We start from the raw sequence: 19979 nt of genomic DNA, 5'->3' as shown, positions 1-19979 counted from the left end.
TGAGAAAACTTGCACTAAGAATATTCAAATTCATTTTCATTACATTTACACATTCTTATGATGGGCAAATTTTTATATAATGATTTCGATAGTCACAAGGTGTGCACTGAATTGCAGTTTCCATGCTTATGTGCTTTTATAACACAACTGAAGTTACATGGAAGATAATTTCATATATGTAGTATAGTATAGCAATGTGATGAGCATGCATCTAGGAAATTAAAACACTGACTAGTAAAACTCTTTATACAGTACTACATTATGCTATTACATATACCCTATATGCTCTGTCTTTTCCAGGACAAGTAATGTATTTTGAAAGCACTTAGGAAATCTTTTAAACCTTTATAATAGTATTATTCTTGGTACACTTCCATACATAAAACAAGACTCCCTCCATACAAGAAATTCAACTATATGAGTCTGGAGGGGAAAATAATACTTAACAGACTGTAAGAAACTTAAATAAAGTTTTGTAAAGAAATAAAGAGGAAAGAAAAAAAAAAGAGAGAAAAAGAGGAGGGAAAAGGTAAAAGAAAGGTAAAATGAAAAAGGGAAAAGAAATGAAAAAAGGAGAAAGAAAAGAGAAAAGAAAAAGAAATGAAAGAAAAAAGAAAAAAGAGAAAAGAAAAAATGAAAAGGGAAAAAAAAAAAAAGGAAGATCATTTCCCATTTTATAACAAAGGTTTTACCACCAACAAAAGGGAGAGCCAAATTTTTCGCATATAGCTGTCTCATAAAAGACATCTATTATTCAACTTTTTCATCACACACTTTGTCCTGTTGGAAAAGCTGAAATTGTTTTTTATAATAATATAAAACTTCCACATCTAGCACCAATAGGTTATAGCACAGATTGCAATAGTTACTGGTTTCAAATTCCTGCTCCCCATCCTATATCTTGGTTCAATGTCATTTAGGACAAGAAAATCACATTTTACAGTGTGAGGAGAGGAAATGCTTCTTTAAAAGCTTAGTTTAAAAGAAAAGAAAGAAAATGGCAGCTGTTTAAATCTAGAAAATGGCAGCTGTTTGATGCTCTGGAGAGGTTTTAATGCCAGAAGTTATCCCAGTGGAGACTGATCGGATATCTCTAAGCTGGACTGTGCACACTTTGCAACTTCCTCATTCTTAGTGGTACTTAGATCTGAAAAAAAGTCCTCTTATTTTAATGGAGACTTAACTATGTACTTGTAAAGCTAGTAAACGTGCAATGTCTAACACAATAAGACAGCGGGTTGTGGAGAGGACATGTAATTCCTATTGTAGTAAAAATAGCAAAAACAGGAGTAATAAATACCTATACACACACAGACCAAGGAGGCAAAACAAGTAAAATATGTCCAGAGTTGAAGTGAGCTTTTTTAACTGGTGGGCACTGATCTCTATAAATAAACTAATGTTTGTTTAAAACATTTTACATCTTCCCCACCTCCCCCAAAGTATTTATTTTTTCTCAGAAACAGTTTAGAGTTAAGTCTTTCTTATTCTTTATTTTCTTACACTTCATTTAAATCTTTTGCAGACACACGTATACCAATGCTTAAATCTGTGCAGAAAAATATGTAATTTGAAATCTTTAACCACAACTAGCTTTTAACATTTTGAAGCATGCCCCCACTCATTCATGACGAGTTGAGCTTTTCTGATGTCCCTCATTCAACATCCAGCCCTGATTACTAAGAAGATAGTATCTTGAAAGTTCAAGCCTAGGCAGTTTAAAAGACTTGCAAAAAGCTGATTAATCAGAATAGAATTTGGCTACATGCTGAAAGTGCTCAGATTCAGTTTTACACCTAAGTGATGGGGGTGCTCTAGGTTAACATTTTTGATGATTGTCAGTGAAATAGTAACAAAGGAGAATTAGTCTGACTTCTAAGCCTAAGAAAAATTATTGGATTCCTGTCTGAAATTAAGTGAAAGTTATGTTAATCAACACAGGAATAAACATTACAGCACGTTGCCACTCTTTTTGCTGCTTTTTGCATTTTGATTTTTGTTTTTGCTCAAATCATGTGGCCACAACTATAGCTGACTTACCCATGCACACTTTATTGATAAATTCACTATTCAATGTGATCATAGTGGATAAGTCTTCAAAATTCTGGAGCTTCATGATTCTATTAACAGCTGATGGCCCAGTCAAAATCCTGAGTTGCTCTTCATCATATCTGTTCCCAACTCCAATAGGAAACAAGGACACTCCTAGAAAAAGAGAATAAAAGGTTTTAAATGGGTAAGGCACAAGAGAAGATCGTTGCTGTTTTTTGCTTTTCATTTGCTTCTTTAAAAAAAATAAAATAACTAGGAAAATTTTCTTTCAACAGTCAATTTTTGTGTATTACTTGCATCACATAGGTTAAAGGCAATTTGGGGAAGAAATGGTGATGTTCTAATCACAATGTTAGCTAAAATGAACTCTATTCACCCCAAACATTAATAATAAGATTATGTAAGGTCAACAAAACGCAGCTGCAGATTTAATGACATCTTCACTTTTTTTCAAATGTAAAAAAATCTCAGTATGTATTTTTCTTTCTTCAGTTACACAGCAACTGGATTATTTTCAAGTCGTTTAATTAAAAAATAATAGTTGCTATTTAGGCCTTGTCTTATTCAAGAGCTCCCAAAGCAATCAGCAAAGGAAGTCACTATTCCTCAGTTACACACCTGAGGAAGTTGAGGTACAGAGGCTACAGCCAAAAAACTTGAAAAAAAAACATCATGCAGCACACATCGATACCAAAAACAAATTCCTGTAGAAGTCAATACAGAACCTGACCAAATCCTCCCTTTATTATGAATCTTTCAAGATACACTGTACTGCAACAGTGTTGAATTTATAACATTAAATCACATTTCTGTCAACTTTGTCTATCCACAGGAACCAGGAAAATGAAGTACCACTAATTTAGAAATCGTATGGAAGCTGTTCGGCTTAAATTGCAGATTAATCCTCATTTTACCAGTAATTCAAAGGCATCTTCATCCTGAAGGTTTTCTTCAGGTCTGTTTCTTAACAGAACACTACAGACAGTAAGGTTGTATCAATGAACTTAAATCAAAATACTAGTGCCTGAATTTTTTACCCTCTGTTCTAGTGCATTACTTAAGAACCAACAACTCTGCTTAAAAATAGTGACAGTGAAATGAGATTTACTGTTCATTCTTGCAGCAAGTGCAGCAGTCTCCACGGTGTCTTCTGATTTCCCTGACACGATGACTATTGCTATCTTCGATGCACCTGGTCTCCCTCCATGGGATTCTGACATTGTGTTCTGAACTACGAAGTCAATGGCTTTGCCTAGGAAGAAAAGATAAATTTAAGATATGATAGAAGGGGGAATGTAGTGATAGGACAAGGGATCGCTGTTTTAAACTAAAAGAGGGTAGATTTAGATTCAGTGTAAGGAAGAAGTTCTTTCCTGTGAGGAGGTGAGGCAGTGGAACAGGTTGCCCAAAGAAGTTGTGGATGTCCCAGGCATGGAAGTGTTCAAGACCAAGCTGGATGGGGCTTTGAGCAATCTGGTCTAGTGGAAGGTGTCCCAGCCCATGGCAGAGAGGTTGTACTAGACGATCTTTAAAGTTCCCTTCAGCCCAAACCATTAGAGTTTTCACAGAATCATACAAAGGGCTATAAAATTAAATCTTATGTTGTTTTAGTAGGTTATATAGCACTGGAAAATTATAAGATTTCTTTTCAAAGGACTTTTAGTGTCTGCTTTATTGCTATCGCATGAAAAATTTCAGCTATTAAGAACCTACCAGTATTACTAATACCTCCCAACACAGAAGAACCTTCCTTTGCTCTTCAATCTCTGATGTATCAGGAATTTTATTTAGTATCTTTCCTTAGCTTACGAGGATAAAGTTATGCTTCTTGCTTTAGTAAATACCTTTTCCAGAAGTATTACCATTGCGTTACACAAAAAGAAAGATCCCTAATCTTGAAAATGTACTTATTTCCCAATAGCAGAAAAACAGTGACATCCAGTGGCTATGTGATCTGAACTACTACAACTTCACGCCACGTTACTGGTACAGTCAAGTCGTTCAGCTCCCAGAGATGTAGCCTTCCCAAATGTGATCAATTTTTGCTGTGGGTATGAAAAGCATATCCTGCCTACCTCTTACCAGCAAATTCTCTGAAATCTAGACTTGTCAGGCTAACCAATAATATTATCGTGCAACCCATATTAAAAACAAACAAACAAAACAAAACACGTACCAAGGAAATCAACCTCAGCAAAAATCACAAATTGGCTTAAATGGGTACCTATTTTCCTTTCATTTAACATCTGTGAACACTCAGACAAATTTTGTTCAAAATCATGACCTCACCAAGAGAGCACTTTGTATTTAGATATGTATTTGTGCAAATATTTATACTGGGAATGATCATATGCACCCTTCTTGAAAGCTCCTTTGGATTTGGAAATTATCAGGTCAGGAAGTAGACGTTATACTGTGTGACAGATGTGACATTCAGGGCAAACAGTGAATGGTGAATAGTAAATATGTGAAAGACTAATACCACTAAGTAATCTGCAAAGAACTGCCGAGCAGAAATGTGTTTGCCTAAGGAATTTGCTGACCAATTTTGAATAACAGACACATTTGTAAAATATTGGAAGTCAGATCATAGTAAATCATCATCAATCCACCAGAATAGCTTTGCACACCTAAACACTTTGGACTTCATCTTGCCACCCACCCTTTTAATTGGCAGAAGCAAAGATCCTTTTCCTAAACTAACGTAAGCAAGAACAGCCTCTATGAAGCCCACTCAGTGCACTGAAAATTGATAACATGAGAACCCCAAATGGATATTCTACAATGCTTTAACTTATGAAATCAGGCTTTCAGGAGGATTTTAAGCCTTGGAAGAATCTAGCCTAGAATAGGTATCTAGAAAAAGCCTAAATGTCTCCTTTGTCACAGTACTGGTTTGGAGGTGGTATTATCTTCTTAAATACTGTTGTCTTCCCCATCCTTTCCTGTTGCCTCCAGTAGCCTACAGTCCGTGACTTGACAGCCTCATATTTCCTTCCAACCCTATCCAGACACCCCTATTAGTTCATTATCATGATTTCCTCCCTACAGGCTAAGCCTCATCTTCATGTCTGATCTCTCCACACATGTAGATGCCCATAACTAGAAAGAAGAGCCGGGACCCACCAGGAACTGCTATCCACATACCGCAGGAATATGATTCAAAATAAGGTTCTCGTCCTATAAAACTCCATCTGTCTAGAGCATTTACCTCCACTAGCAATCTCCTGTCTAGGAAGGGTAACCTATTATTTCAAGCAATAGTTTTCAACCAGAGAGGTGTATGTTGGTTTAATAAAAATGCTTTTTGGAAATGTCCATTCTCAATTATCGTCATAAAAAAAAAAAAAAGACAAGTCTAAGTTTAATTTCAGTCTTCCAGCTGTGTAGATTCATTTTTTCCTGTCATTTTATTTTCATTCACACCATAATTCTAATATTATATTTTATATAAGAAATTAAAACTTCAGAGTTTCCATTCAGTAAAAACTTCCAATGTGAAAATTTTGAATGTTTTTCTACTTGCAACAAAACATTTTAAAATATCATAATTAATTGTATGATGTTGATTTCATTCCACAAGCTACTATTCCTGACCAGAAAAAATAACTAGTCCCAGGTACTAACTAATATAATATAAAGCTGTCTCATAATCATTGCTACAAATGCTTTGCTTTCTGGTAGTTGCTCTATATGTCTGTAGATGCTGATGCTAGATGCAGAATGGCATGTTAGTTATAAATAATTACAGGATACTACAAAATACAGAAAATAATAATATGAGTATATTCCAATCCCTGAGATTCCTCCAGGATGGTCCCTGTGCCAGAAGACTAACTCATTTCCCTTTTGTCCTATAAATAATTGCTAAGGAAGTATTTCAGGTTTTAACTTTCAAATACTTTAGGTTAGACCTCTGCAAAGTAAGAATTACAAATGATTTTTTCATTCATTTGTGAAAAGTACTAGGAATTTCTGTGGTTTTCTTTTTCTTTTTTTTTACTGCCACTTTGACTTTTGTGTGGTTTGTGCGGCCGCCAGCTGCACCAGTTCTATTTTTCTTTCTCCCATTAACTCTGAAAGTTTGAAGAAACACTCATACATACCTGTAAACTGGAAAAAAGATTATTTTTATAATTTGTAATAAAGAAATCAAGTTCCATTGTAATACAACAAGGGACTATTTCAAAGTCCCCCCAAAAACAATTACTCAATTTAATGCATGAAAAATTTGTTTTAGTGTCCTAAAAACCTCTTTGGATTTCTCCCCTTATTTTGGAGCCAGCTGTAGAGAAGAGAGCCGGGTGCCTGAAGATGTGATCAAATGAACACGTTGAGAGATTCAGAAAGTTGCCATCCCAAGCAAGAAGATGCCACTTCTCAGCTCTTTGTTTCTACTTCTAGTAATAGCAAAATGCTAAGAGGCTATTATAAAGAATATTGACTACTCGTATACCAGCCTGGTCCACTGACAGCATTTGAACATTTTCTTAATACTAGACTGCAACAAAGCAGTAACCTGTCATTTTCATATTGATAAAGGAAATTTTTAAAGTGTTTACACCAAAACAAATATCGCAAAGCACAAGGCAATATTAGGATTGGAAAGAGAGATTGCAGCACCTTGGACATAACTGAGCTAGCTTTAAAAGGATCAGGTCTGAGCCACACAGGCTTCAGCCTCTATGAGACCATCACGGGTCCTGTATACCCCTTTAGCAGCTAACACCTCTGCTGCTGCTGGCACCATGACAGTTTGCTCTGGTGTCAGTATGCACACTTCAAATGCATCTCTGTCTGAAAACTGCTGGCAGAAGGAAGAGTTTGCTCCTCCAGCTGCACCAGCTGGGCATTGTCTCTGGTTCCCTGCAGTCCTGCCCACCCGGCCAGGCAGCTGGCTACCTCGGGGAGCTCACCATGTCTGAAAAACAACAGTTCTAATGAAGTGCATAATTTTCAGCCATTTTAATCTGTTGCTTAAATCTGCTTAGTTTTACGGGACTACACCATCAGCTATTTATTTCACTAATGGACCCTAGAGAAAATTCAATTACAAATAGAAAATATTTTAAATCATGCTCCATAAAAAAAAAAAAAACAAAAAACTTTTTTTTTAAAAGAATATCTGACAGTGTCCAAAACTTTGTTAGCATTGACAAGGGGTATTTTATAAGTTATCATTATTAGCCATATAACAACTCTGTTACCAAAGGCAGTGGACATGAACACATTACACGTATTCTAATTCTGACAGGCATAGTGGCCAAGATTAATTTCACACATGCATGCACACCCACACTCCTCAGATTTGATCATCTAAACATTTATCTGAATAACTGAAAAAGAAATTGTAGCTTGCAGGTGCACTGAGCCTCCGGCAGTCTTTCAGGTCAGTCACGAGGACCTGGTTGTTAATCAATTGGCATATCCAGGAAAGAATTGAAATCAAGACAAAACACAAAAACACAAAGCAAAAACAAAACAACAACAACAAAATTGATCTATATGGGCTACTCTAGAAAGAACAGGTCAGTCCTTCTAAAGGCTAGCACCACAGCACAGCGCCTTCTCCCCGTCTTTCAGCGCTGATATGAAATACATTCCTAACTATACTATAACAAAAGTCATCGATGGAATACCAATAAAGTGAAAACAATGGAAGATATCCTACAAAGACAGCAAAACAAAAACAAAAAAAAAAACAGAGAAGGGATTGCATCACTTAGTAGTACTTTTTTGAATAAGTTTTATTTTCATTTTATTTTATTTTATTTTTAGAAATCATCAGATGCAGTCAAGGCAGATGTATTCTGAAATAGTAATTCACAATGGCTCATGTACAGGTTCTTGCAAGAACTGAAAGCAGATTAAATGGACATAAACAAGTTTTAAGGACAAAAGAAAATCTGTTGAGTAGGGTTGCAGGTATTTACTGGGATTCTACAGAGTATTACATTAGATTCTCCCTTACTGAATAATTTCATTAATGATTTGGATAAAGGGAGAAGAACGTGCAAAAAGGCATACTAATCTGAATCACAGATATTAAATTGCTAGCAATTACGAACATTTTGGAACGGAATGAGAGAGTACAAGGTGCCTAAAAATGTTGGAAATATATCCAAGAAACAAAAAACAAGGTTGATCCCAGAATAAGCCAATCGAGAAGAAAATAAATGAACACTGAGACATTTAATGGTTCAGTGGATACTTCAGGGTTAGCAGAAACTGCTTAAAGCAACTTTTGCAATTATTTTCTTTATTTTCATCTGAAATAAGGAATAAAATGTAAAGCCCTTCTGAAGGTCTGTGGAGTTGTGACAGGCAGGAGATTCCAGCTATGCAGAGGTTCCTGATGGGAATATATGAATCCGTGTCTTAAGTGGCCTTAATGGTTTTGCTAACACTTCTGCAACATCTCAAAAAGAAAAAGTACTACAAGAAGTCTTAACCACCCACAAGCACTGAAAGCTGCTGGAGAAAGAAGCAAAAAAAGAAATGGCTTCTCAGCACTTGAAGAGGTATAGAAGCAGCCAAAGGCTATGAAGCCTGTGGATAGTCCAGATTGCATCTCATTAACCAAAGATCTTTTTAAATCAGGAACAACCCTTCATGACAATAAACCTGAAACTGGACTTCGTATTTTTGCAGAAAATAGCAGATCATTTTAATTTTGAAACAGAATAGCTATTGCAACCTGATCCCAAAGACAGATGCTCTAATTGGTCCGTTCTTATCACATTGATATTCTGGCATTAATGTGTGCCTGTTAACAGAACGGCTGGACTCTATGAACAGCACAGATTCATTCAGCAGTCCCCCAGCACTGAACTGAGCAGATTACTAGTTCCCAAACCCTCTCCTCTGTTTTTCTGGGTCTGCAGATCACAAATACTGCACTTCTCTTACCTTCAAGGGGTTCTGATGGCCCCAGACTCCACCAGCAACAAATTTAATTCACAAACCTTGTAAGAAATGAACTAATATACAAGCAAGAGAGCAAAAAACTTGTCAGGAGTGTGAATTACAACAGCTTGGGGAAGCTCTAGTAGGTAACCAAAGCTGGCTTCAGAAAGGAGCTGGCACTACCAAATCAGAAAAAGTAGTGGGGGAACAAACAAGCAAGACCTGTCTTTCAATGGATGAGAGCCCTTAGATTAGAGCAGCTGCTGCCAAAGCCTCTGATGGGTAATGGGGGACCAGACTTTGAACGTTCTGTATTGACTGAATCATCAGAGCAGAGGGTTGAGTCAAGAACAGTGCTATGGTGGGCTTTTACTTGCTGAACAACAGGGGCCTTTTTTGAAAGGAAACATTTATACTGTCTTAATCAAGCATCGAAGCTGAATGCTGCAACTCAAACATGTTAATAGCTACGAAAGTCAATAAAAACATTCAAGAATTTTTTCCCCAATGTGAAAAAGGACATATCTATCCCTAACAATGCTTTTAATACAGTTGACGTATATAGATCATGCTTCCTCCAAATTTTGAGGCTGAGGCAGGCAGCCTCAAAAACATCAGTCTAAAATGAGCTATGTTTAGCAAGCAATCAAAATCATGGTTTTATAAAGTTTTAAGTGATACTTACAGGTTCCCATAACTCTCCTAAATACCCATGAATGATGAAGAGAAGCACATCAGTTCTCTTGCACAAATCATTGTTTTAGCTGAAGGGAGGCTTATACAGTCAGCTCTTACTTGTAGTTAGTTTTCTTTTTTTCAGTTGTTTCTCAGGTGAAATTATACACTATTTCATTATGTCCTAATATCCCCAGAACTTCTTTTTAATAGTTAATTTGAACCAAAATGTACACGGTGTTATTGCATAAGCATGGAAAAGCTGCTCTTTTTTGTTCTGATGCACTTAAATACTCTGTAGTTTTTCACTATTTCTTACTAATAAAATGTATCTCTCTCATGGAGTTTCCATGTTGTTAAAGAAAGCATAAAAAGAGAAAGCTCTCTGCAGTTAGACTTTTGCAGCAGCAGCAGCAACTCACCTGAAACTTCTGTTCGCACACAGTGAGGTCACCATTTAAAGAGGGACATTTACCCCCACAGGGTATACTCACTGCTATAATGGTGACAGTCCCATTCTGAAGATAACTCCATACAGAACAGTGACAGACACCTTTGTTTTAATCCAACTATACCGTCCACATGAGCAGCTATGGTCCTTACAAGTATGTCTGGGGCACAATTCAGGTCCTGGTGCTGTGCATCTCTATCTTGTCTCCACCTACTAGCTTTTGAAGCAGGAGTAATAATTTCCAAGCACATATTACATGTTCAGCATTGCACATATATCAGGTCTCTCACACTGTGCATGTGAGAGCAAGCAAGCACCCTAGGAGACAAGCCGTCTGGCCCTGTTAGTGCCATGGTTTTAAGGAAAGGAAGAGTCAGTCACATACCCCAAGTCCACAGTTATTTTCTGCATGCTTTGACTGAAACAGGATGATCTGGATCAGTAAAGATTGCATAAGGATTACACAGAATGGTGTTTCTACCATAGGGAAAACAGTGCAGATGAGAAGAAACAATTTGGGTTTGATGGCAGTGATATTTTTTGATAGGTAAATCTGATCAAGTCCCTTATAAGCTAGAAAAGTCGCCTGGGGAACTGCAACATCCTAACTGAGCTATCTAAACTTTTTAAGCAGCCTCTGTGTTTGCAAAGGCCTGAGCACAGACAGAATGAAACGAACAACAATGCATTTCCCATGGATGTCGAGTCTCCTACTCAGTCAGCCGAATTCACACACATTACAAGGTGCAGGACAGGACCACAGTGACTTATTTTCATTACTTCACTGGGAGGAACTACTTCTACTCTATTCCATTTTAGTTCATTATACCACATCCCTCATCATGGTCTCTGAGCATTTTCCAATGAGACATAAACAAATCACTAACGAGTATGTCATGTGGCTGCCTCTCCCCTTTCATTTCCCAAAGGCCATGTTTTCTCTGTTTATCCTGCAGGTCAGTGTGGCTTACTATACACATTACTGTAGAAGACTTCATGAAAACTTATCTATTTGTATGTAATAGTTTATCCCACAACGAGTCTATAGAAGTCTCATCAGCCATCTGGTATTTTTATTTCTCCAGGCTGAGAAAGCAATCATGGCTAATCCTCCTGCGAACTATGGAAGTCAGGTTTTATTTCTCACTTTTCTGTACCAAAAACTCTTTACAGTCCAAAGTAGGCCAAAGACCCTAAAAATCTGTATATTCCTCAGCTCTTATAGGACCCTAATGCTAGGCTGCTGCCAGAGCAAATGTAGTTCTAGTCCAAAAGAACAAAATTCTCAGGGTATCTGGTGAAAGATCAGATATGCTGTAGGAAAAGCATTGTTTGCTGAGCCCTACAACTGATACACGTGTGTATTGAATTTCCACAGACCCAGTGGGAAATCTGTTAAGTTTTAGTACGTGAAAATTAAAGTGGACGTTTTTTCAAGATGCAGTTTTCTTGAACAGAAGATGATGTTTCACAACTAACTTCAGGTAGGGTGCCAACTTAGGTGATCATTGCTCCCTGGCACCATCCCCAGCCTTGTGCCAGCCTAAGTCTTTGTGGGACCAGCATGGCAAACTGATGAGGGAACTAACCTACACAGAACAAAACTACTGTTTGAGAAACAGATCCTTTACACTGGCTCAGCACAAAGGAACAAGCAGCTGGAGAGGGCAGCTATCAAAGTGAGTATAAGCAGCTCTGCTGCTAAATGTCTAATCAGTAATTGATGCTGAAATATTGATGATCAAAGTATTTACTTTTTACTTATGTTCTGCTTTCTTGAAAAGTAATAAATTAAAATCACAATAATTATTTCAGGGCAAAAAAGAAACTGGCCTTCCTTTTTTCAAAATGCACTAAGGTAAACACTGATATGAGATACATAAGTTACATTTTAATAAAGAAAATTAAACATTTACTAAGAAACTTACATATAGTAAAGATATAAGTGAAGCAAAAATCCAACAGCCCTAGTGCAGAGCACAAAGAGAAATTGGTGATTGGGGCCAGATTATACTTAGCACGTTTTTCCCCCCCCCTCTCATTTAAACATCAACATCCACATAATCACTCACCCAGTCTGGTAGGACCTTGCTCCCTTTGTTGAATTGAGCGCACCATCTCTACAAGATTTACAGTCTCTTGAGGCATGTTCCATGAAATTTCTAGATTATTTTCCCTGGCATACTGGAGAACTGACACATGAATTGAAGTATTGCCTGAAGTGAAAAGCAGAAAACAAACACTTTAAGCAATGCGTATGAATGTCTTAAGATCAAATCTAACGGATACATTATGGTTGTGTTTTACATTAAACACAACTAGACAGGGATTTTTCCATCATAGTGTGAAAGCTGCATATTCAATCAGAAGATCAAAACTGAACTATTCTTAGGGGAAAAACTATGCACATGTTTCTGGAAACAGTTGCTTTTCTGTTGAGAATCAGCATGTAGTATTTTGTCTCAGATTAATTTGACCATGATCGGAGAATTTCACTACTGATCACCAAATGTTTTTCTTTTTTCATGTTAAAACTGTCTAAACATCACTTTTTACATGCACATTGTTTGGCAAGAGTGGTAGTTTTATCCCCCAACCTTCCTGATGGCCCAGACTCCCAGAAGACTATATTTCATTCAAATTTCTCTGTCATGTATTAGTTGAGTGACATGCATCAGGCTGCGCCATGTGACATAGTTATCCCAGGGAGCATGACCTGCAAAGGGGAATTAGGAGAAATTCCAAGTTTTGCTATTCTCTGACATCCTGGTTCTGTTTGTACATTATGTAGGAAGTATGAATAAAACTATTAACAGAGGGTTGATATAAATAATCAGTGGCCAACTGTTGTAGAATTGAACTCGGCAATACATTGTTTATAATGATTGCCTTAGTCTTAGAAGGACTTCTACTGCATATTGAAGGTACTTACAACATGTACATAATACATTACTATTTTTTATCAATGCTTCATAAAACATTTATGAATGAAGTTAATATTTATTGTGATTTCATGTACCAAATGTTGCAGCCCTATACAAACCCAGATATTGTTGATGGTTGACCTTGATCTTGAAGGTCTTTTCCAACCTGGATGATTCTATGGTTCTACCCACTGCACTCTACAATTTGTCCATGGTCTTCTCAAGGATTTTAAAACTAAGGCTGTAGTGAGGACTCACTTCATATTTCCATTATTTCTGTTGTGTTGTTAATGATGTAACATTTACTATTACAGGCTTTAAAGATAAGCAAAACAGACAGGCTAAATTAAATTGTCTATTGTTTTATTGCTTATTTTCTTTGTTTTACTTGGCTTGCTTCTCTATATCTTCCTTGTATACAATTTTCACAAAAAAAAAAAAGTGTCTTCCAAGTATGACCTCTAAACAATGTAAGTTATTCTAGACATACAGAAGTGCTATACTTTTCCTCTGTGAGCTCTCTAATTAGTATAACTGCTGGTAATCTTTTGAAAATACAGGTATGATACAAACATGTCAACAGACAGTGGCAAACACCAGCAGCTGCCACGCCATGAAAACCACAAAACGGTTTAATGCTGGATTGAATGCTGATTGGAGCAAGGGCACACAATTCCTAATTCACTGCTTGTGCTTCGTGATACTTTCATGTATACCAGGATATGTAGCATTCTGGAGGATGGCTGCACTGATAATATCTCAGCTAAATGACCAGATTAGAGGTATACCTCCCATCAGTACATAATCTGCATGATCATTGAGTCGAGCACTCCCAGAAAGCACCTGTCATCCAACATGGGTCAGGAAATAAATCTTAAAAAGACAGAGTGCCTTAGGTTAGCCCCAAACGGCTGATCAGAAACAGAAATGCTCATTCCAAAGACCAAAACCTTGCAGTCCAACCAAACTCGAAGCAAAAGCCCTCTGAATTATTCATTCTTATTTGAACCAGAACCAAACCTGAACCATTATTTTCAAGTCTTTTGGACCTAATTCAGAACTGAAGCAAATAAACATATACTTCTACTTTTCTGCCATTGAACAGTTCAGCTAAATATGCATCCCTTGACAAGGACCTCTTCACCTATTTGGTGCACTCACTTCTTGTGTCTATTACAATAAAAAGGGAAGTTCTCATCACAGATGCTGTTCTAGATATTCTGCATCACACTACTCAGTGAACTACATATCAAACCTTTAGTTGCCTGAACCAGAAGAGGAAAACTGAACTTCATCTGAACCGAAAGTTTTACACGCTGAATTTCCCCAATATAAATGTTTTGTTTTGTTTTGTTTTGTTTTGAGGGATTAGAATGGATCATTTAAAAGTTAAAAGAACTATAGAGAGTTTTTGTTTTGTCGTGTATAAGCAAAATAATACAGAAAGTCTTTGTGCGTATGAGTTAAAACAGATACATACTGATATCAGCACTTTCAATAAACGCCTCTACAAAGTTTTTCATTTCCTCAAATTCTGATGCTCCAATATTGGAACTTCCATCCAGAAGAAACATGATATCCATTGGTTTGTTGCACAACTCTGAGGGGGGAAAGGAAGGAATAAATACATAAATAAATAGATAAATAAATAAATAAAATGTGTTTGTGGAGTGTTATTGATAATCAAATGATAACCAAAATGTCATCTGCTAATCTATCAGTAGAAGCAGAAATGACAGATACCTGCATTTTGAGTAAACAAAGCAGGATAACAACCAGTTGAAACAGTAAGCAATGCCAGCTTAGTGAAGGCCTTGAGATTTATATTTCAATTCTTGCTTTTCTGCTAATGTTATTTTACTCTTAGGGGACTAAAAAGTAAAAATAAACCAAACACAAAACAATGAAGTTACCTCAGATAAAAGAAACTTGCTTACTTGCTTGAGGCAGGCAGATAAGAATACCTACTAACTTCTGTCACTCTTCATACTATCTGAAAGCTACTGTATATTACTGAAAAATACAGCTAAAGACTTCTACGCCTACAGAGGATTGGCTGCAAGTCAGTGGACTGTACTGATGATGCAGCATCATCTGACTCCAATAAGGATAAATGGTCCTTCCTTGGCATTTGGTCAAAATACCAAATGAAAGACGAGAATGTTCATAGACATGGAGTGGGAACAAAGAAAATAGGAGAGAGGGAACATAAAATTTCACAAAAAAGACCTCCAACTTTACCTGGAATTTCTGTCCAATGTTTATGAGAGCAGCATGACTGCAGCACTAATTCAGGTGCTTCTTCAATAAGTGTGCTATAACTATGCAAGATTATTGGACTATTAGGCTGACTAATCTTTCTGAGCTCTTGGACATTTGCATTGGGGGTTATGCCTATGGGAATAACATTTATGCTTCTGGGATGTCGCGTGATAACATCAGTGGAAGGATTGGCTGACACCATATATACCAAGTGAGGTACGTCCTGCCTGCCCCCGTTTGCTGTTGTAAATGTGTGTTTGGAAATATAATCAAGGGCATGCCCAGTGTTGGTAGCCTTCCCTCCTTGGTAGGGTATGCTTCTCACTTTCTCAATAATACTTTCCTTTGACTGTATTTCCCTAAAGGAATACTCCAGAGTGACAGTGTCTGAATATTGCATGACAGTAACATGAATATTTTCTTTCCCTATGTTCATTCCTGTGATCACCCTCTCAAGGAACTTCTTGATGATATTGAAATTTTCCTCCCCTACATTGTCCGATCCTTCAACAACAAAAGCAACGTCCAGACTTTTTGGGGTGGGTTTTTCTGAAAGGGGTGGTGGTGCTGTGAGCATCCAAGCTGGATATCTGACGTTAGACATTGTTGGAGTGGATATAGCTTCTAACAGAGGATTTTCTTCAGGTCCAAGATCACATAGATAATCAATAAGGAGATCTCTGTTATCCATTAGCTCCAACACATTGTTCATTAAGAAGGATCTACTATGTAATTGCTTTTCAATGAACCTGATTTGTTCCTCACTAACATATGGTCCAATCCCCACAGGTATTACAGTGATTTTTTTATTCTTCAAAGCTGGGATGATGGTGCGGACTTTTCCTGGAGACCTGCTTGCTATAAATAGCACAGCAATTTTGGCAGCATTGGTCCTTTCCGCTTTTCCAAACACATGAAACACAATATATTTAAGGACTTCTGCAGCAGATGCTACTTCATCACCTGTATATTTTATGTTTTGGACAATTTTTCTCATCTGGGACTGTTTTTTGACATCTTTAAGGCCAAGATAGATTGTGGGGCCAGCCCTATATACCAGAATTGATACTCGGATTTTCTTTTGGGAGATGTGGAGTTTCTTCATCATGCCAGTTATGAAAGTCTTCAGTTGTTTAAAGTCCTCTTCTGACAGTTTATTGGAGCCATCCACTAGAAAGGCCAAGTCCATCATCTTGCTGCATGAGTATTCACTGGGTGCTAGTTCAATGTCTTCCTCTGGAGCAGGTGTTGTTGGTGTCAGGATTTCTTCCACTGGTTCACAGGATACACAGGATAAGTTCTTCCCTTCACACAGACTACAAAAATCACCAAGTTTAACAGTAAATAAATCAGTGCTTATAATAACACATTACCCACATCTAACAAAAGGAAATCCACTGGCTACGTATCTCAGAAATGGAAAAAAAAAAAAAGTGATGGGGGGCGGGGAGGGACACCTTCCATTTCTCTATGAGAAATTGTACAAACAAACCTTTTAGCACTCACTCAGAGAAGGAACTGTTTGTGCATGTCTGTTTAGATGCAGGAAGCATATGAAAACATGGTACATTTGTCAGAGGATACTCTTCTTATTACAGCTTTTGGTAGAATATTTAAAATCTGTGTCTAGGAGTTGTCTAGAAACCCACTGAGCTTGAGCAATATGGCTACATACAGGCCACTGGTGGACTTAACTGGCAGACATGGTTTGCTTCACAAGGAAGAAGAACCATGAGGCAAATTGGAGGTAGGTAATGCAAAGTAAAATCCTAGAGTAGGCAAGACAATTTTGACTCTGATACGACTTAGCAAACTCTGTAAGAAGGCTTTGTTTACCTAGGTTTTAACCTTAGCAAAAACAACAAGCATCCTTTTTTTTTCCTGCCTCTAAAGTGCACTAGTTTCCTTTCATTTTCCCTAATTTAATTTTGCTTTGAATGCAGCTTTGGCACATATCATCCTATATGGGTTTGTTTTTCATTGTTTTGTTTGTTTGTTTTTAAATGTCTCTTTTGTTATCTTTCCTCTTTTTTTGTGTTTTTTTTAATGTCTCTTTTATGTTCCTCTTACTTACTATGTCCTGTTTTTGTGTCCCTACATGCAAAAAGAATGATGTATTCTACTTATAGCTGTTTTCTCTTTTTCTTTCTATTTATCTTCCCTCACCATTTCTACTCACCACTGTTAGTACATTTTCTCTTCCCCTTTCCATCTCAGTTCCTAATTTCCTCTCCCCCTCTACACCCTCCCCTCCCCCCATCTCTGCCTTTTCCACTGTTCATCCTTCCTTAATGCTATGAGATTTTTCACCTCTGTCACTCATCACCTTTTAGGAACTTGTTTATAATTCATTTCTTTCTATCTTTGGCAAGGCTTTAACACTTCTTCCCTGCTAACTCTTGGTTGTATCATTCTCTTTACTTTAGTTATCTGAGCAAAGAACATCACTGTACTCATGGACAGGGTAGTACAGATGCAGTCAATATATTTTCCTTGTACTACTGGACAGCCAAAGAAACAGTATAGGGAACATCTATGAAGGAGCAAGTACCAAAAAGTGCTCATTTGTACTGCCAGAGAAAACCATGGATGTACAAACTAAGCACGTCAATACTAGAAGAAGGTACCATTTTCCAGGAAAATAAGTCACTTTACATGTGGCATCGTAGTTTAAATTCTCCCAGGGCTATTTTCTTTCTGAGTTTCTTTTAGCGTCTTTTTAATTGAAGAATACACAGTTACTTTTGGCATTAATGCACAGCAATGGAAGATTTATTATTTTAATCCTAATATGAACAAGACTCTTCTAGTTTCCAATTTCCTTTGGATATTTCTATAAAATTCATTTTTGTGCAATATTTTCTATTGTTTGTACAGATGGTGTAGGCATCTAAATTAGGTGACAGCTATGCAAAAGGATGTTTCCCTAGTGAGGTAAGTTTTCGTAATGTTCTGAAATCTTTTGTGACCAGTGGCCAATGTATCAGCATTTAAGATAAATTATTATTAAGTATTACAAAAATTAGGGAACAGAGACTCATGTTTGAAGACTCTTTCTTGATCTTTTGATGCAATTCAAGGCTTTCCATATATACTGTTATATATATAAATATATCTTATAAAATATATAATATAATATATATACATATGTAAATTGATCAGTCTAACAGTCTAATGCCCTGAGTTTATAACACAGATGTATGCTAGCTCCAGCAAGACACCCGGAATTCAAAGTTCATACCCATTCAGAGTTTCTGTGAGGTTCAAAGTGTTTGGAGCTAAGGTGTTAGTCTAGGCTAATAGCTACTGCAGTTTTACAACTCAGTTTCTATTAAATATGGTCATATTACATGATGGAAAACTCTTTTGTATTGACAGCATTATAAGTGACTAGTGAAAGTATCCATCAAGGGACTAGACCTCTGGAGAATGCCAAGCTTTCAGGTAATACAAACCTTTGTGTAATATGCCACTGGGCAGTATACAGAATGAAAATCTGTCTCTGCCACTTTGCAACGAAAGACCCTAATCCCACATTATGTTGCAAGCTTCTATTAATTTCATCATAGTTGGAAAAGCATTCATGCGGGATCAAGACACAGGATATCATCTTAAAATCTCGGGGAAATTATTTTTCCAGTTATACTACACACTTTCAACTGCTCATAATCTCAGCAAGTTCTAGACTGAGTGTGCACTCAGATCTTGCGCTATATATAGGATTTTTTTAGTACCAGCAAGAGGAAAGAGTTTTGATGGCTTTACTGATGTTGGATCACACCTTTCACAGAAAGAAGAGGAATGACTGAAGTTAATGGGGCCTTCTACACATGGGAAAAGGCATTTTTGAAAGGAATTTTTGGATTTCACTTGTTTAAATTCAAATGACATCCAATAATCCCAACTACTAACAAAGAACCTCCGCTTCAGATTATATAAGGGGCATTGACATAAAAAAGGGTTTCCAAGCCTCATCTTCAGTGGTATATTTACAGTTAAGTCTTAACTTATTCATGGGGATTCACTCCATCTCTCTCCCATCATCCTACCCAACGGACATGCTATTTCACTGCATAAATCTTTCTGTCATACCAAGATTTACAGTGCTGTGGATCTTCTCTGTTCAAAACTATTCTCCTTCCATGTGGAATCTTGACATCTCCAACTGTACACACAGGGCAGTCTTCTGGAGTGACACAATCCAGGGAGAGTTCATCGAGTATTTTCCCTGTTTTAAAATAGTACAGTGGTATAAAAATGCCAATATTCATTAATTGCAAGCATAATCATTGCATTTAACCTGCTTAAATACAAATACAAATACAAATAAAGACAAGGTCTGTGAATTGGGTTTAAGAGTTCTGAATACTCTGCTAGTGTTAAGGTCACTTCAAGTTTGACACAGACAAATATGTCATTTCTTCATAACCACTTTTAGTGAGATACTGTAAATACTTAGTGTATAACCTACAACAGCCAGGACCATACAGAAGGTGAACATATCTTCAGAATGAAGTAGTAAAGATATGAGGAGAAAGTAGCTGTTTCCTTTTTATCTGTATATTATTTATTTTGCCCCATATTGCCTACCTCCTAGCTCTGATCATACTGGAGTAAAATTTGAACACCTAGTACTGAAAGCTCAAGTATTGTATTTAACACTTACATAAAGTTATATCCAAGAAGGCTCTCCCCTCACCCTTCTGTAA

General features: G+C 37.0%; 1 protein-coding gene across 2 annotated transcripts in view; it reads right to left on the bottom strand.

Moving 5' to 3' along the window:
• Positions 1-19979, bottom strand: part of VWF (von Willebrand factor) — a 148000-nt gene that overhangs the window by 52831 nt on the left and 75190 nt on the right. For both annotated transcript variants that reach the window (XM_048046749.2, XM_013195995.3), the window contains exons 27-32: positions 19363-19498; positions 15250-16586; positions 14489-14608; positions 12157-12300; positions 3161-3304; positions 2041-2205 (exon numbers count right to left, since the gene is read on the bottom strand). In XM_048046749.2, coding sequence (XP_047902706.1) covers positions 2041-2205; positions 3161-3304; positions 12157-12300; positions 14489-14608; positions 15250-16586; positions 19363-19498 — 2046 coding nt within the window. The remainder of the gene's footprint in view (positions 1-2040; positions 2206-3160; positions 3305-12156; positions 12301-14488; positions 14609-15249; positions 16587-19362; positions 19499-19979) is intronic.

Source organism: Anser cygnoides, chromosome 1 (assembly GCF_040182565.1).
Source record: "Anser cygnoides isolate HZ-2024a breed goose chromosome 1, Taihu_goose_T2T_genome, whole genome shotgun sequence".
Lineage (NCBI taxonomy): Eukaryota > Metazoa > Chordata > Aves > Anseriformes > Anatidae > Anser > Anser cygnoides.
This window is presented reverse-complemented; position numbering and strand designations above follow the sequence as displayed.